Source organism: Nilaparvata lugens, chromosome 1, assembly GCF_014356525.2.
Source record: "Nilaparvata lugens isolate BPH chromosome 1, ASM1435652v1, whole genome shotgun sequence".
Classification (NCBI taxonomy): Eukaryota; Metazoa; Arthropoda; class Insecta; order Hemiptera; family Delphacidae; genus Nilaparvata; species Nilaparvata lugens.
This window is the reverse complement of record NC_052504.1, coordinates 65,380,696-65,397,928: the sequence shown is the minus strand read 5'-3', so window position 1 is coordinate 65,397,928 and position 17,233 is coordinate 65,380,696. Positions and strand designations below refer to the sequence as shown.

The 17,233-nt window shown below is 32.9% G+C and overlaps 1 protein-coding gene across 2 annotated transcripts in view; it reads right to left on the bottom strand.

Annotated features, from left to right (window-relative positions):
- The window catches only part of LOC111058767 (prolactin-releasing peptide receptor-like), a 297,162-nt gene that overhangs the window by 78,114 nt on the left and 201,815 nt on the right, over positions 1 to 17,233 (bottom strand). For both annotated transcript variants that reach the window (XM_039439860.1, XM_039439868.1), the window contains exon 8: positions 7,196 to 7,341. In XM_039439860.1, the coding sequence (XP_039295794.1) occupies positions 7,201 to 7,341 (141 nt within the window). In that variant the 3' untranslated portion in view covers positions 7,196 to 7,200. The remainder of the gene's footprint in view (positions 1 to 7,195; positions 7,342 to 17,233) is intronic.

Genomic DNA, 17,233 nt, shown 5'->3' with positions numbered 1-17,233 from the left:
ATGGATAGTTTTGATTTTTAGAGATGGTATTATATCTTACGTGAAGCCAGCGTGACATTTGACAATACTTTGAATCAGTCAGCTGCGTTCGAACTGTTTTTAAAAACATCTGATCGATAGTAAACAAAGTGTAACCTCAAAATCAGTGAGCGATTCATAAATAATTTGTGCTTTATTCGCAAAATAATTATAATTTTATTGAATAATTTTCCTAGAAAAATATTCAGTACAGAACGGTACTCTTATCTAATATACAGTTATTGATAAGTAAGTGTTATCGCTCGGTCGCTAACTATTCCTTTAGCAAATTCTTTCATTTTAAAAGGTAATCACAATTTTTCTCTCTTTTCATGAGATCTATTTGAAAGATTCATCACAATATGTATAGTATTCATATTGCATTCATTAGTTACTGAAGAATGAAAGAATAATTTACAATTTTTTGAATTTATAGCTTAGCTCATATTCATAGCATATATCCTGGACCATATATCGACAATCTACAGCTATGAAAACATTGAATATTTTTCTTTGAAACACTGATATAACCTTTTTTTTTTAATTGAAAACTTTACTGATAGATATTACTACCAATTGATCGAGAAGAATAATAAGTTTTCGGAATAATGAATGCTGCATGACTAAGCACATAGGAAGTCCGTATTGAGATGTAAATGAACATGTTGATTGTCAGATAAATTTCATGATTCACCAAATAAAGTCAAGTGTAACATGAGATACATTGGCGGTATGGAGTTCGCTGTAAAGCTAGTTGTAAGCTAGTTGTAAATTAAGCTTTATTATTAATAGACAACGCTGAAAAAGACAGGCTCAATCACCAGGAATACTATAAATCTATGAGGGACCAGTAAGCCATTAATTTTGAGTAGTTCAATTATTTCCATTATGAACACTGGATACAATCAATATGTATGAAATTTATTAGCTACCGTACAGAAAAGAAAATTTTGGATTGCAGTAACCCCGACTACTGTATTATGAATAACCATTCGGATCAAATTTTTATTATAAGGAATTACTCGCATCTCTCATCAAATCGTAATTTTTATTCACAAAATATTAACAATATATATATATATTATATATATATATATATTATATATATATATATTAAGTTATATTTAATAAACTCACGGCTAGTACTCAAGTTTGTCTTCTCCTGGCCGTGCTACAAATAAATGTAGGTATATGTTTGACATTTTGTTTCTGTAATCTTGTTGTCTATTAAGAAAGTTTTCAATGTGATTTTTGATGGCAATAAAATTTGAATTTGGAAAAAAAGAATTATCAACAAACTCCTAACCAAAGAAAACGTTTGTGCTCTGTTCTAATCGGAGTGTATGAGACTCCATCCATATACAGCTGATAGAAGGCACAAACCGAACTGGCCAAGCATACAATGATGGAACAAACACGTAGTAAGCTCGCGCTCTCAATCAACGCAAAATCAATTCGATCAGCTAATTGATGAAATTGTTTCAAGCTTTCCAATGATCACAACATAATTATGTTAGAATATCATGTGTCAATTATCTCAGTTCCATATGGAGTTCACCTTACCATAAGCTTACTTAATAGGATCCTTTTTCATCCTTTGAAATCCTTAGAGGCAAAATATCTCAAAATCCGTTCTTAGTGCGCATCTAGCATGTTTGAAGAATATTTGTGCAAAGTTTTAAGACTGTAGGCCAATTTGTTTTAAGCTGTGGTGTGATTTTACATCAAAATTTTCGAAAAGTGCCCTCTCCTGAACCCCCCGGTGCTCCTGATTGGATTTTTCTGCATAGATCTGATTTTTTTTCGTACCTGAACGAAAAGGTTCCTCATGACTTTGCTGTGCAATGAACGGTTAAAAAGTGAAAAATGTTGCTTTGGCCTGTGATCTGTATAAATGTCCTGTAACAACTAAAGGTGCCTCCACACATGCCGAACCGAACCTCGAACCGCGCAGCAAACCGTGCATTCCTCCGAACATCTTGCCTTTCAACGAACATGAGCATATGTTTCATAATGTTAAAATCAGCTGTTAATCATTCGCCGTACCGTACTCCGAACCATTCGCCGTGCCGCTTGCCTCTGTTCTAACTGCTCGCCTCACCACACTCCGAATGCTGAACTTTTCAGCCAATCAGAGCCCTCGATTACAATTCGCCGTGCAGCTCGCTCCACAATATTTTGGCTATCCATCACAAGTGGAAAACATGCGAACATGAATACAGAAGTATGGGCAATTTTTTATTTGATTAAATTCATGTTTTGAAGAATTCATTGTTATGAATGATAAATTGATAGGAGCTCATAAATATTTTCTAATTCAAATGAAATAACTTCTGAAAAAAATAATGATTGGATAAATACCAATATTGAATTATTGTTGATCAAGAACTCAGTACATCGACAATTCATTCAACTAATTCTGTATTGATGAAATTATAATCATTTTCTCTATTGATAATCAATTCCATTAACTAATCATCAACTAACTGAAAAAAGTACTTCAATTTCCATGAATTTATTAATAGAATTATATAAATCCAAAGTGTAGGTCATATCTAAATTCACAAAGAGTTCGATTCTTGTTGGCCAGATAGATGTTATTCAATGCAGAAATCATTGTTATTTTACTGAAAGATAGGATAAAATGAATAGTTTTCTTTCAGGGGGAGTTTTGACAACCCACAAAACTCATTTTTCATTTGAAGTAATAATATCATAAAGGTGCATAGGACCTTACTTTTTTGTTCAGCTTGCCAAAATACCCCTAATTTCAATATTAAAATCTTCGACTGACTGTACAGTGAGTCAATCATTCTATCAAGGCTTGAATAATTTTGAAATTTTAATTAAATATAAATGGTAGAGAATAATTATCATGTGGATATCAACACCTTTATTTAAAGACATATTAACTGCATGCGTTTTCATATTGCCGATACAGCTTTGATAAAACTGTAGACGTTTATATAGCAGTCTCAAAAAACTGTTCTAGCTGAAAAATTAATAATACATGCCACGTGTAGGCTTATACATTGCATCGAAGTTCAAAACTAAATGGTTTTCTTAAACATATGTTTTTGAGATAATTTCTTTGATGCAGCTGTTTCACATTCACCATTATAAATTATACAGAGTTTGTGAAAATAAAAATATTTATTGATTACCAAAACAATACTATTATTATATTAATGATTATAATTAATTATTAAAACAATACTTTTATCATATCAATAATAATAATATTATTAAACATATTTATCAATTATCAGAACAATATTATTGAGGTTGAGTGGAATCAGGTAGAAAGTGTAAAGATGTAGACTTTTGCCCCACTTGTTGGGTGATATTATGTAAAATGGTAAATTTAATATATCTAAGAGCGGTTGTTAAAGTCCCTAATTTGCGAATAAATTCGCAAATAGTTAAGGCCGTCCGGCTCGCAAAATTGCTGGGTTCAAACCGCAGCTCTAGCTCAGTGGTAGATGTATGAATTTTCCAAATATATTTAATCACCACAAGGTTCAATGACTGGTGATTAACAATTCTTACCGCTGCTTCTGTGAAGTTCTTGAAGAATACCAATAAGGAAATCAAAAATATATTTGATGACTGATTACCAGTAACCATGTATCCAATTGAGGATAATGAAGACCAACTATGGTTTTTTCTAGTTGATTTTTAAAACACTCGCTATGAATACAGGTATCCACCAATTTATCCTTCTGAAATTCCTTAGAACTTATGATGCCAGTTCTTGAAGCTCTCTGGATCCTTATATGATATAACTGGAACTTTATTAATATAATTATCAATATATTTTTTCTGGCGACCTAGTATGGCTGTCATCAAAGGATGATAAGTACTGAGTGCTCTTAATGAGATCAATATTAGTTGATTCACTAATTCTATATGCTGCAGAATATTTTTTCTTAGCACTAAGACAGCTCAAACTGTATATCACGAGATGAATTAGGATATAATAAAAAATTCTATGATTTTGTATGCTGACATAAAACACAAAATATATTCCCATAAAACAATATATATAAAATTTTCTTATATCTATAATTTTCTTTAAATAAATTCTTTAACAGTTTAACAATAATTATCACAAGGTTTAATAGCATTCACAGTTGTGAGCTTTAAAAATTATAAATTTGTGTTTAATACTGATACATGGACTTCAAGTCAATTCAGAATTCTACAACTTAAAACCTGTTCGGTCTGTAGATTCAATAGGACATGCTTTGATCAATTAGAAATAATAATTATTAAATTAATATTAAAAAATCTCAGGGTTTTTTATGAGTCCGTGCCGTGCATGGAAGTAAGCTTCCTACATAAATCAAATAAAATTCATAAAACGTTCTTATAAACTATATGATAGCACTCAACTCGTTGCAAATTTTCCTTGACTTGAATTTATTTATATAGCGCTTTGATTAATTCCCCAACTCTAATTGAAAGGCCTTTATAAAACGAGCTCGTTTGAACTAACACTCACATTAATGATGTTCTTGGAGGTCTTGTAGAGTGAATTAATTATTTCCAATAATTAATTATGCAGGTCCTTTTCGTCTCGGCTGGGCTCGCGTGTGGTCCAGATTTCTTATAGATTTCTTTCCGTATTAAAGATATATTTATGGGAATTGATTACAATTAAGAACTCTTCAACAACACTGAGTTCACAGATAAATAAACATTAATTACAAATAGTACACATTTAACAAGGGATTGACTTGATAATTTTTTTAATTTAACAAGAAGGAAGCACCCTAATTTCCATGTGCATCCTTTCAGAGCGAGATCACAAGCCAAAGAGAAGTGATTTTCAGAAAAATTTCATCTCTTCCTTGAACGATTTGTAAGCCTCCTTCTGATCGGCTTTTTAATTTAGCAAAACTCAATACAATTGGTTACTTCAGATTCAGGGTTTCTTGAACTTTATTATAGAAAAATAAATAAAAAGTTTTATATAAATATATGGAGTGATTGTCTTAGACTATTCTAATAGATAAATCGTGATATACGATACTATCATGCAATATACATTTAATTTTTTATATGAGTTTTGTATACTCTTGATTTTCGTACTTTTTTAGATTGTAATAAATATTTATGCAGCAATAATAGTTGTCCCTATTTATTTACATAAACCTTCCTTAGTATATATAATACATCTTTTGTGAGTAAACTTTATAATTCAACTTGTACTGGTTGATCAAACAACCAGCTGATTCGTTAGGTGTTGATTCAAATAACTATCGATTTATCCTAGATCGATTGATTCATTTAAAAATATAAACAAACAATTCTAACCTCAAATGTACATGCAAACTTTTATTTTTTATAATCTGCCAATAATAAATAAGCCGCTTTATAATATTTTTAATTCTGCCAATGGATCCTCATTATTGTTGAATTACAATTATGCATGTTTTTTCTTATCGCTTTGGATAATATGATTACTCTTTATCGCTAACAACATTCGATTTTACTTGAGTGGTATTTTGACTGGGCTATCATTCCTTTCTATTTTATAATTCCATTGAAGCTCAATAGTTCATTTCAAAAATATTTTGTGGTGCTAAAATACCACGTGACAAAAGCAATAATAGAACAGATGTTCTTTTTTGAATTTCTATCATATTATTTTGTTATTTTCAATGATTACAACATATGTTAGAATATCACATGTCAATAAATGAATTATCTCATTTCCATATGGCACTCACCTTACCATGTTCATAACCTTACTTAATAGGATCCTTTTTCATCCTTTGAAACCCTTAGAGGCAAAATATCTCAAAATCCGTTCTTAGTGCACGTCTAGCATGTTTGAAGAATATTTGTGCAAAGTTTCAAGTCTGTAGGACTATTAGTTTGAGCTGTAGTGTGATTTTACATCAAATTTTTCGGAAAATGCCCTCTCCTGGACCCCCCTGTGCTCCTGATCGAAATTTTTCTGCATAGATCTAATTTTTTTTCGTAGCTGAACAAAAACGTTCCTCATGACTTTGCTGAGCAATGAGCGGTTAAAAAGTACAAAATTTTGGGGGGCCCAGGCTCCCTCAGGGGGGAAATTTCTGAGAATCCTTTCTTAGTGGATGTTTTCAGACTACTATAAACAATCGTGCAAAATTTCAAGCTTTTAGGCTCAGTAGTTTGGGCTGTGGTGTGATTTCAGTCTGTCGGGGCTTAGCCTTTTATAAGTATAGAGATTGCAACATGATAAATAATTTTGACAATGAGTTCAATGTTCTATTCCAAAGAGCTATTCCTCTATAAACTCAGTTCTTCTTCCAGTCTCGAATTATCAATGATGTAGATATAACCATAGAGAAACAATAGCATAAGTAGATATCCCATGGTACAGGGCGTTTATTTCGCAACTTTTACTGTTATCTCAAGCTGATAGTCCACTTAGTTCTTTCCTGTGAAGCTTTATGACGCTGGAAGTCTCTCATATTGTGCCATTCATACACTCGTACCTGGTGAAAACAGTAAAAATCGACAGTAATCGGCTTGAGATAACAGTAAAAGTTGCGACATGAACGCACTATATCATGGGATATCTACTTACGCTATTCTTTATCTATGATATAACGAAGTAAATCAATGAAGTAATTTTTGTGAAATTGACTCACAATAATATGCAAAGCTAGAAAATATAATATTGCTCTTGATATCTAAAATTCCTTGAGAATATTGATTCAATACTATCAATGTTTTCTGGGATTTAAATCTTGTTATAAATAGCTCCGTCAGTGGAGAAATAACAGGGACAGAGCAAAGGATTTAATCGATTTTTTTATTTCCCAATAGGGAATCGGAATTGAAAAACGAATACAGTGCCTGGCTTGCTCAAAATATTGTGCTGGTGCTGCTTCTGTGAAGAAGTGAAAGAGTGTAACACTTTTTCTGGACTTCTAATGAGATTCTGAAGTGGGAGGGTCATTTGCCTCAGCTGTAAATTATTGGACAAAATTGACGATGCCGCCGAGAGAGAGAGTTTAATAAAAAATAATGACAGCGATCAATAGAGATGGCGATGGTGTTCAGAAAAAGAAACGCTACTGGTATTAAAACGAGATAGGCAGGAATTGGATGAAGGTGGGTTCGAATTGAGAGACAAGCTTATGTGGGGGGCATTAACACTAATCTAGTCTCGACTCACCCCTGCTAGACGTCCTGGCGTGAGGCTCGCCTGGTTGCCGTGGCTGCAGCATCATCGATACGAACCATGTCCTCTCCTGCCGTGTACGCCACCAACACAACCTCCACCGAGTCGCTCGACTTGTTCGCCTTCAGCCAGCTCGGGTCCTGCACACCAACACACCACAATCACATCACTCACTATGCAAAACTACAATCTGCTCCGTTCTGCTCACTGATCACAATTCTCAGCAGCAACAATGAAGCATCTCACAGAAAGCATCGAGAATTGGTGTAAGGCAAATAAACTGAAAGTCAATGTCGAGAAAACCTGTTTTATGGATTTTTCTATAAGTAAGTCCAACCGCCCGGAATTCTCTAATTTACTAAATTTCAAGTTGGATTCAAAACAGATCAAGTCTACAGGTGCTTGTGGTTTTCTAGGAATCGAGGTTGACTCTGGATTGAGGTGAAATTACCATGTGAACGAGGTCGTGAAGCGACTTAGTAGGGCAACATTTGCGATATCAAGATTAACGACAATTCTGAAGAAGAAAGTAGTATTCTCGGCTTATTATGGTTACTTTCAACCGCTACTGACCTACGGCTTGATCTTCTGGGGCTCATCAACTGGAATTGTCAGAGTATTCAAGGCACAGAAGCGAGTGGTCAGGATGATGCTAGGGAAACCTTCTAGAACCTCTTGCAGGTCACTGTTCCAAAGTGCAAGAATTCTGACGCTTCCCTGTCTATACATACTTGAGGCTGCACTACATGGACTCAAACATAGAACTTCCTGGGCTTGAGGATCAGATATACACGGGTACAACACGAGGTCTAGGAATGCTCTAAGACTAGATGCTCATAGAACGTCTCTTTTCCAAGGTAGTACTGATCACATGAGCAGGAAAATATTGAACTCTCTCCCACCTATTATATCTGAGATTGACTCTGAAGTTTCGTTGAAGATTAAGTTGAAGGATTGGCTGATCGAAAAATCCTTTTACAGTATAATGGAACTTTTTGAATTGAGAAATTTTTCAATTATGTGATTCTTGTCACCTTGGCAGCGAATTAAATTATTTTTTGTTACTTAAATATCTTAATATTTTTTACAATGTAGTTTACCAATGTGACTATGTATTTGACTTGTGTCAATATTGTATTATTGTACAATGCATGATATCAATGAAATTGGAATTGGTCCTTATATCGTATAGTTCCGGATAGTGACAAATATGTCAAGCAGATGATGAATAACATTCAGAATCGCCATTCTAGAATAAAATTGAAGTGAAGTTGCAATTCAATACAATTGAAACGTTTCAGAGAAGTTTAAAATTTGACATTTCACAGTCTCGATCTTCTTAACTTGATAAAACAGGATGTGATCCCGAATAAGGACCTTTTTCAAGTGTAAAGTAGAACTCGAAAGATTCAAGTTTACTCGAAACATTGGTGAGGTGGATTGGTATCACCATCAAAAAAGCCATACTACGAGTACAATGATATTGAATAGTATATAATAAATATTGATTTCAATATAATATGTTATAAGATGGAATAACATTTTTTTCTATAGATCCACCTTATTGAATTAATGTAGATAATAAGGTGCATTGTGGAGCGAATGAGAATAATTTCCTTTTCCTTCGCCTTCTATAGTCGCTGCGATTCAAGTTACCCCGGTAAATCTAATCTGATATTATTTGTTGCTTCTTGTTAAATAATCATTTCTATCGAAAATATATTTTATTCTGAAAACATTTTTCCATGTGATTCAATAATTAATTTTGTAAGGAGTAGAAATTAATGAAATTCTCATGATTAAAGGGGGATATTTTGATAATTTATCACAATTTTAAATACGCTACAAGCAATTTGGCAATGGTGCCGTGTTGGAAGAGGATTGATCGTTTACAGACAAGTATAAAAACCGATGTTAATCGTACGCTTCAGAACCAGTAAAAAAAATGTCATCAGATATGAGAAACGATGAAACAAATTTTGTTATTTCATAGACTAATCAAAACACATCAACACACAAGTCACAATATGAAATATTATGATAATGTTTATATAAATTCTATATTCTATTTCTATATTATCCAATAATTATTATAATCATTTATTCATTACTTATATCCGAACCCTGCATATGAGTAGCAATCGAGTCGAAAAAGTAAGTACCAGCAGAACAATTGATATTCAGGTTGTACAGTAATTCGCAAAAATGTGTAGTTTCTATCCAGATCGGATAGTTTCCCAGTCAAAAAAACATTATCGATACTGTTACATGAGGAAGGCTTTTTCAACTCAACCGATTCGTGTCATGTCAATGTGATGAGATAATGACGAGGAATAACAAAGTAGATTACAAAAGATACGAGAATGTTTTACATTGTATAATTCACATACTTATTGAAATGAGAAACGACAAGGGTTTCGGATTTTGCCAGTTTCATAATGTACTTATTTGCTGGATGAATGAGAAATAATCTGTAAACGAATAATCTTCAATAGTCGCAGTGGAGAAATATTTTGTGATTACCATAGAATAAGAAACCTGCCAATGCCAAAATAATTATAATATCCTGGGCTATCACATGATGATATGTATATAATATGTCTTCACATCGAAAATTGGACAAGTGAAGAAAGCCTAACGTACTTTTTGAACTGTGTCTTCACCTAAATTTGGAAGAAAAAATAACACAATCTAATGCCTTAGTATTTTATTTACCAATGTTACAATAAAAATAGATGGAAAGAATATGAAATAAATTATCATCAAATAGAAGCTATAGAATAAACTTTAGAATGTGTAGGATAGGATACGAAACGTGTTACGCATTCTGCACAATTATGAACACCAAGTTCTTTGTTGAATTACAATTGCAATAATAATTAGTTCATCCCATCTGAGTCATTGCACAATGTAAAAAAGTGAATAACTGGGAGGTTGATCAAGAAACCGTTGTTGCCTGACTGTTTTGCATTGAATGTGAGATGTTCATAGTGAAAAACAGTTCGCAGAATATAAATCGGGGTTGTTTTTCAGAACAATACACCGCATCGTTCTGGCTGAAAAATGATATCCGATTCACAATAACTGAGCCCCACGCATTCATGTAGCTTTCGATGCAGATGAATATGTTGGAAAAAGCAAAGCGGCTACCAGGTCAACTCATAGCCAATTTCCAACTCAATCTAAATGATTAGTTTGAGCTATTTATTACTTGCTCGATGCAGCTTGAGCTGATATGAATGGTATCATTTATTACTCATATGTATAGTGAGTAGTCGACTATACTGGCCGGAGGCTGACTAGTATGGAGACCCAGTAACTGAGTTTTAGTTTGAAGAGAGAACAGACAAACAAGGTTTGGGGTGGTTTGTGATTGCTTCGTCCTCCAAGTCCTCCTATCAATCATATTAGCATTGATTCGTACCGAGAATGGTCATAAATTCACGTATTGTAGAGGAAGAGTAGGAATTAACTACACTCTAGAGATAAATTCAAAAATTGAGTAAAATGTGTTATCCCAGCGATTGACGTATTATTTTTCTCCATTCTATTTCAATTCTAGGATGAGTATCTCATGGGAAAAGCTCTTGACTTCTCAAGATTCTCCTCTTTTCTTCAATCAATTCTCATTATCTGTTCTTTTCAATATTGATCGATTCCTGAATGTGTGACAGGAGTCTGTGATTTACGAAGTAATTGAAAATGACATGAACCCTGACAAGTCATATTATATACTACCAAGCATTGTTTGATTAAATAAAATCAGACTAAACTGAATTTATTGACATCGATCTAATTCAATTATTCATATTAATTGAGAATTTGTTCTTTGTTTTTTGTGAATCGTGGTTGATTATAGTTCTATCATGAGTTACAAACATCATTCAATAAATTTATCCTTCTAAAAGTCATAGTACAGAAACAATAGGTCGCTTGAATAGAAGGTAACACATGCTAATTCTAAGTAATTTCCAAGCTAATTCGGTTTTAAGGCAGATTCATAATCTCATCAGCAATTTGCTTAAGAGTTTCACGGCAACTTCTAGTACCTCGAGAGTTGTAACTTGATTATTTAACTGAATTTTAGCAATAGCTTTTATTCTGTCAACCCATTGAACATTGCAATCACCTATTATTCACTGAAATTCATTTGAATTATATATTTTCATCTTCTTATTCAAGAGAGTCTTCAATCAGTCTCATAGAATATTGCAGTCATATATATTCGCTGGAATCGAGTAATACTCGAATGTGGAATTCGAATAAGAGACTATCTATAACAGTGAGAATAGGAATGTTCCGCATTAGACAAACTGTCACTCTTTTGGGTAATTAATGGATTGCTTCGTGTTTTGATGACTTTGAATGACTATTAAATTAGAGTAGAGAGTGTGGTAAACGGTGGTTGAAGAGTGATTAAATCCATCTCCTCGTGGTAAGTGTTGAAGCTATTATCCTCATTCTCACTTCTTGGATGCATCACTCAGGTCTGACTTGTATTCAGCTTATGGATCCAGCTCACAAAGGTGAAATAATTATTATACTTGAGCCACCTCGCGAATTACCCTCATTAAGGTGGAGCAACTGAGACCTGCTACAATCAAACCCTCAGGCTTTCTTAGTACCTCTATTCAGAGTGTGAATAAACTGCAGGATTGATAATCAAACTTTATAGCTCCGCATTCGGATTATAACCTCCATGCAGCGAACATTGCAGATCTGTACATCGTACTCGTTCATGACATTCACAGATAAGAGGGTTCCATGAAGTTGAACGTTGAAGAACATGTCTCATAAATACACACCACTATTTCTAGTCACAGCACTGTTTTACAAATTTATTTTTGCTATCATTGACACCAGAAATTTGTAAGGCTGAAATTCGCCTTCGTTGAAGCATTTTTCCGTATAGTAAAAGCTTTGCCAAAGAGCAGTCAAAGGCAACAACAACCTGAAGAAAAACGGCAGCACTCATAAATTAGAAAGCGATAAATAAAGGGTGGCCTACCCAGTATTCAACTGGGAGGGACTAATTTATTGAGCTTACGCAAATGCAGTGGTGGAATTGTGAACTGTACAGAGGGTCGCATGGCTAATAATAGGGCGGAAAGGCTTGCAAGAGATATCTGCTCGGAAAAAGATAAAGCGTAGGGGACTGGTCTTGGCTCTTGAGAAACAATACATGGAGAGCTGAGTGAGATGTTCTAAGCTCGTGAAGCTTCTTTCACATTTTTTCAAACTGAGAGAATAATGTAGAGGAAGAGTGAATAGAAAAATCGCTCATAATTTTGTTTTCAACTTATCAAATTTCAACTTATAATATTGTTTGTTTTCAACGTATAATTTTCAATACTATTCTTGAAATTCAAGTTTTCAGACTCACAGTTTTTATTCGTGGAGGGGTTGAAGGTCTCTTCCAAGCCAATCCAAAGAGAAAAATTAATAAAATCATGCCATTACAAGATCTAACTAATCTCATAATCAATCAATCAATGAGCACGAACAACCCTATTTGTAACTTCTCATTGCGGAAGGTCGTTGAGAGGAGAGCTACAAAGCTTGGCGAGCTTGCTGTACGAAGCATAGAAATTTGAACCAAATCTCATTCACAGCATTGATGGACAAACGGAAATTCGCTGCACAATAGAATCTAGTACCATAGTACTAGATAATTGAGAAAGTTCACATGTAAGGACCAGACTGGCAAGTTCTGTTGTACAACTGCATTTTGTGTTTCCAATGGAAATTGGAGAGAAACAATTTGTGATGATGAAGGAACAATACATTAACATTGAATTCGCTCCGAAGAATGATAATGAACATCTGTTTCTGTTCGAAGGAGGACGGTTGTCGATGATTAAAATTCACTAATATTAATTTTGATGGAGTTCCAAGTAAATGATAAATTAAATTTGTTGGGAATGAAACATCAGGCTATTAATGATGTGCTTTCAAGAAAACCTTGTTTCAAAATCGATATCCATCTGTGATTGTATTATTCCATGAAAATACTCATTTCGAAAACTGATTTGTTTGGTAATGAGCCGAATGTTTTCATTCTATCATAAAGTTGCAGCAATCTACGATATTTGGTTGTATAACGGTAGAGAAGGTTTGCTTTTAAACGTGAGCCAATTAGCGAACTGAGAAATAAATTGATAGAGCACTGTGGACGCAGGACGCAGGACGCCATTGCCCGGGGCCTTATTACATTTTCCACTCACGCCTCTGTTCACAAAGCTCCAACAGGTGAGGGCTAACATGACTACAACCATAAAAGCCATTTGTGGCATATGAATACTCTGATACGTTATAATCCGAGCTCTATCTATCCTTAACAATCAGGTTTGAAGCCTGCAAGGCTGCAGGTCTACTGCATGTGAGACAGACAAAGAGCGTAAGATATACTCTCTTTCCAATCTCATATCAAGTTAATAAATATTGTAGAGACATGATCGTAGAGTGTAACTGTCAATCTATCTTGAATGAGACTTCCACTGCTATTTGATTATAAATAAATGGAATGAAATGGAATATTTCAATTAATGATACTGTATTTAGCACATCAGATTTCGTCATTGGCATAAAAAACAAAAGAAAACAAAACAATTTACACTAACAAGAAATATGAAAATAAAAGTATCACCAACGATAAATGAAAAGTTAACTGTCAGCTTTGTCATATTTCAAGAGAAGAAAGGTTTGATGAATAAAAAATAACAATGTGAGTTAATAGCCTAACGGCTATTAATACGACTCAAATTTGTTCCTCTATCTCACTATCATATTCCAATATCAAAGTCAGGTTTCTAGTTGACCGAGCGAAGTGAGTTCTAAGATTCAAGTCGACGGTTTGGCATTTCTCTTAATGTTTAAATGTTTGAATATTTAAATGTTTATATGTTTATATGTTTATATGTTTATATGTTTATATGTTTATATGTTTATATGTTTATATGTCTATATGTTTATATGTTTTATGTTTATATGTTTATATGTTTATATGTTTATATGTTTATATGTTTATATTTTATATGTTTATATGTTTATATGTTTATATGTTTATATGTTTATATGTTTATATGTTATATGTTTATATGTTTATATGTTTATATGTTTATATGTTTATATGTTTATATTTTATATGTTTATATTTTATATGTTTATATGTTCATATTTATTCAATTCAATTCAATTTATTTATTCACACACACAAGATACATCACCTAAGATACATCAATATGGAAAAAAATTAATTACATCGATAAAAAAACATTAAAGTTTAAAATAAATAACATAAATATGAGAACACATTACAATATTAGAAGGCAATTTATACATGTTATGTGGTGAAGAAGGGAAGTGGATCAAAAGTTCTTCTAACTATGGCTATCCATGTCATAGTTGACATTGATCCTTGCTTTTGATCCTTGGAATTTTTGGAAAGGATTGGGAAAGGGATGTGATAGAGCACAAGTAGGGGAAGTGAGCGCACTAATCAGAAAAGTTCTCTGTTAACTTATTATAGTTCTCAAAGGTAGAAGAAGTAATTAATTTTGATCCAAGGATTGATATCTGTTTTTACTTTTTTTGTTATCTTGGCACAGCTAATAATTTGTTCAGGAATTGTATTTATAATTTTAGTGCTTGAATATATGAGTTGTCTTCTAATATTTTCAATGTTAGTATGATAGATTAGGTACTTATTTGAGGCAGGTCTTAAATTGTATTGATTATAGATAGTATTATCAGTGCAAATGAAATTATTTTTATATTTAAATATATACTTCACTACATTCATTACATACAACTGTCAACACGTTAAACTCTTCAAAAGTCAGGTTGGTTGGGAAAAGTCTAGGCTTATTTAAGATTGTTTTAATGATTGATTTTTGAATTATGAAAAGCTCTTCCAAGTGAGAATTATAACAGCACCCCATACTGAAATACCATACTGAATTATGGACTGTACCAGTGCAAAGTATACTATTTTAAGATGACTTGAGTTTAGAATTTTTTTTGCTTCGTAGAATTTATAAGAAAGATATCTGATTTTTTTTGCATAAAAATTTGATATGGATGTCCCACTTCAAATATTCATCTATTATGACGCCTAGATATTTTGTGCTTGTTACTCTTTCTATTATGGGGCAAGTGCAGTTATTGAAGTTCATGTTGCAGTCTGAATGTAGTCTCAGATTCATATTTTCGTCGGGTTTACCAGTTGTATTGAGTGCAAAGGTGATGTAATTGGTTTTATCAATGTTCAAGCTCGAAGTGTTTTTGTCTAACCATTTTTTAATGAGAAAACAATTCTGTTCTGCAATTTCATGAGCCTCGATCCACGATTTTCCATAGAAAACAGCTGCAGTGTCATCTGCGAATGATATAGTTGTTGAGTTTTTTAGTTTCAGGCTCAGTAAATCATTCACATGAATAATAAAAAGGATTGGTGAAAGTACAGTTCCCTGAGGCAACCCGTAAGAGGTCATTTTAGAGGTATCAGTACATCCATTTATTGTTAAAGACTGTGTTCTATCTCTCAAATAGCTTTTGATTAATTCTAGAAAAATTCCCCTGAAGCCATATTTCTCGAGTCTATTGTAAAGGGAGTAATGTGGAATAGTATCGAAAGCTTTTTTGATATCCAAGAAAACCGCTATAGATTTGTAATTGGAATTCAGGTTTTGTGGAACAGTATTAGCAAATTTAATTAATGCATCTTCCGTACTCTTCTCAGCCTGAAATCTGAACTCTCTGTCAACTTGCTCTTTCAGTAAAGTAACTTGAAATTTGAGAAATAATCAAATAAAGATTAATTAATTAAATTCAATAAATAATCTGCCAGTATATATGGCTTCTTTTGGGCACCACCCAGTCTTTTCGACTGGGAAATGATAGTTCCCGAATAAACACCAGGAAAATGGTAGAATATGAATAAAATTAATCTGAACTCTTACTCTGGGTCGTGAATTCGGGATTTGTTGAATAAAACAATAGATCAATCAGTTATTGCTGAACTATATTGAGAATTCAAATTGAACTGAATGAAATGAAAATGAAATAGTGCTGAGAAGCCTCACAAATGGAATAAAATGGAATATGGAAAGAGCTTCAAAAACTAAACTGAATCAAAAATATAATCAATTGATGAATTTGAATAAGTAAGATGAAATCTCAAAAATTACTAGAATATTATTTATTAAATGAATCAAAATCGATATATACAATTATCAATAAAGTTTATATCTTTAAAGAAATGTTCAAAACTAAATTCAAAATACTACTTTAAAATAAATTTGGAATCTAAAAATTGAATAAAAAACTGTTCCTCTGAAATTACGAATTGATTAAACCCTACTTTAAAAAGGACACTGGAAGGTTGTTGTTATTTTTGGCTAGTGGAGTCACAAATCAATAATTTAAATTCTAGTAGACTATGTGTTGAAAATAAAACTGAGGATAAGACTCACTGTAGCTTGATCACATCACTCTCCTATGAATTGTGATATCTGATGCTGCTGTCTGCAAATCCCAGAGAAAACTTCAACACAGGACACTAATCTTGACACCACTCAATGACCGATTCTTCCAGACTGGCTTGGGACGTTCTCGTTCCTCCATAATAGCCTAATGTGTCAACCTGTCGCTCATGTGTGGGGTTCCTCTTCATACGGGATCTGTGACTACCACCACTATTTGCCAATATTTATATTTCCAGTATTGAACAATATTGGGGACTCTACTTCAAACTTTATTTATTACTCGCAGTTTACTTTCAGAGGAATGAATAATCAAGAGTTTGTGATAAAAAAATGAAGCTCATTCAATGAAAAATATCTTCCCTGACTCTCAGCTATTTAAGTGATTTATGAACATGACATACAATAATTAATACTTTTCTCTACTCTTTTCCATATTCAATAACATTTTTATGACATCAATAAGATGAATCAATACATCAAAGCAACATACATTAATTACATCAACAGCAATACAAAAATAAGAATAAATACATCAAATCAATTCAAA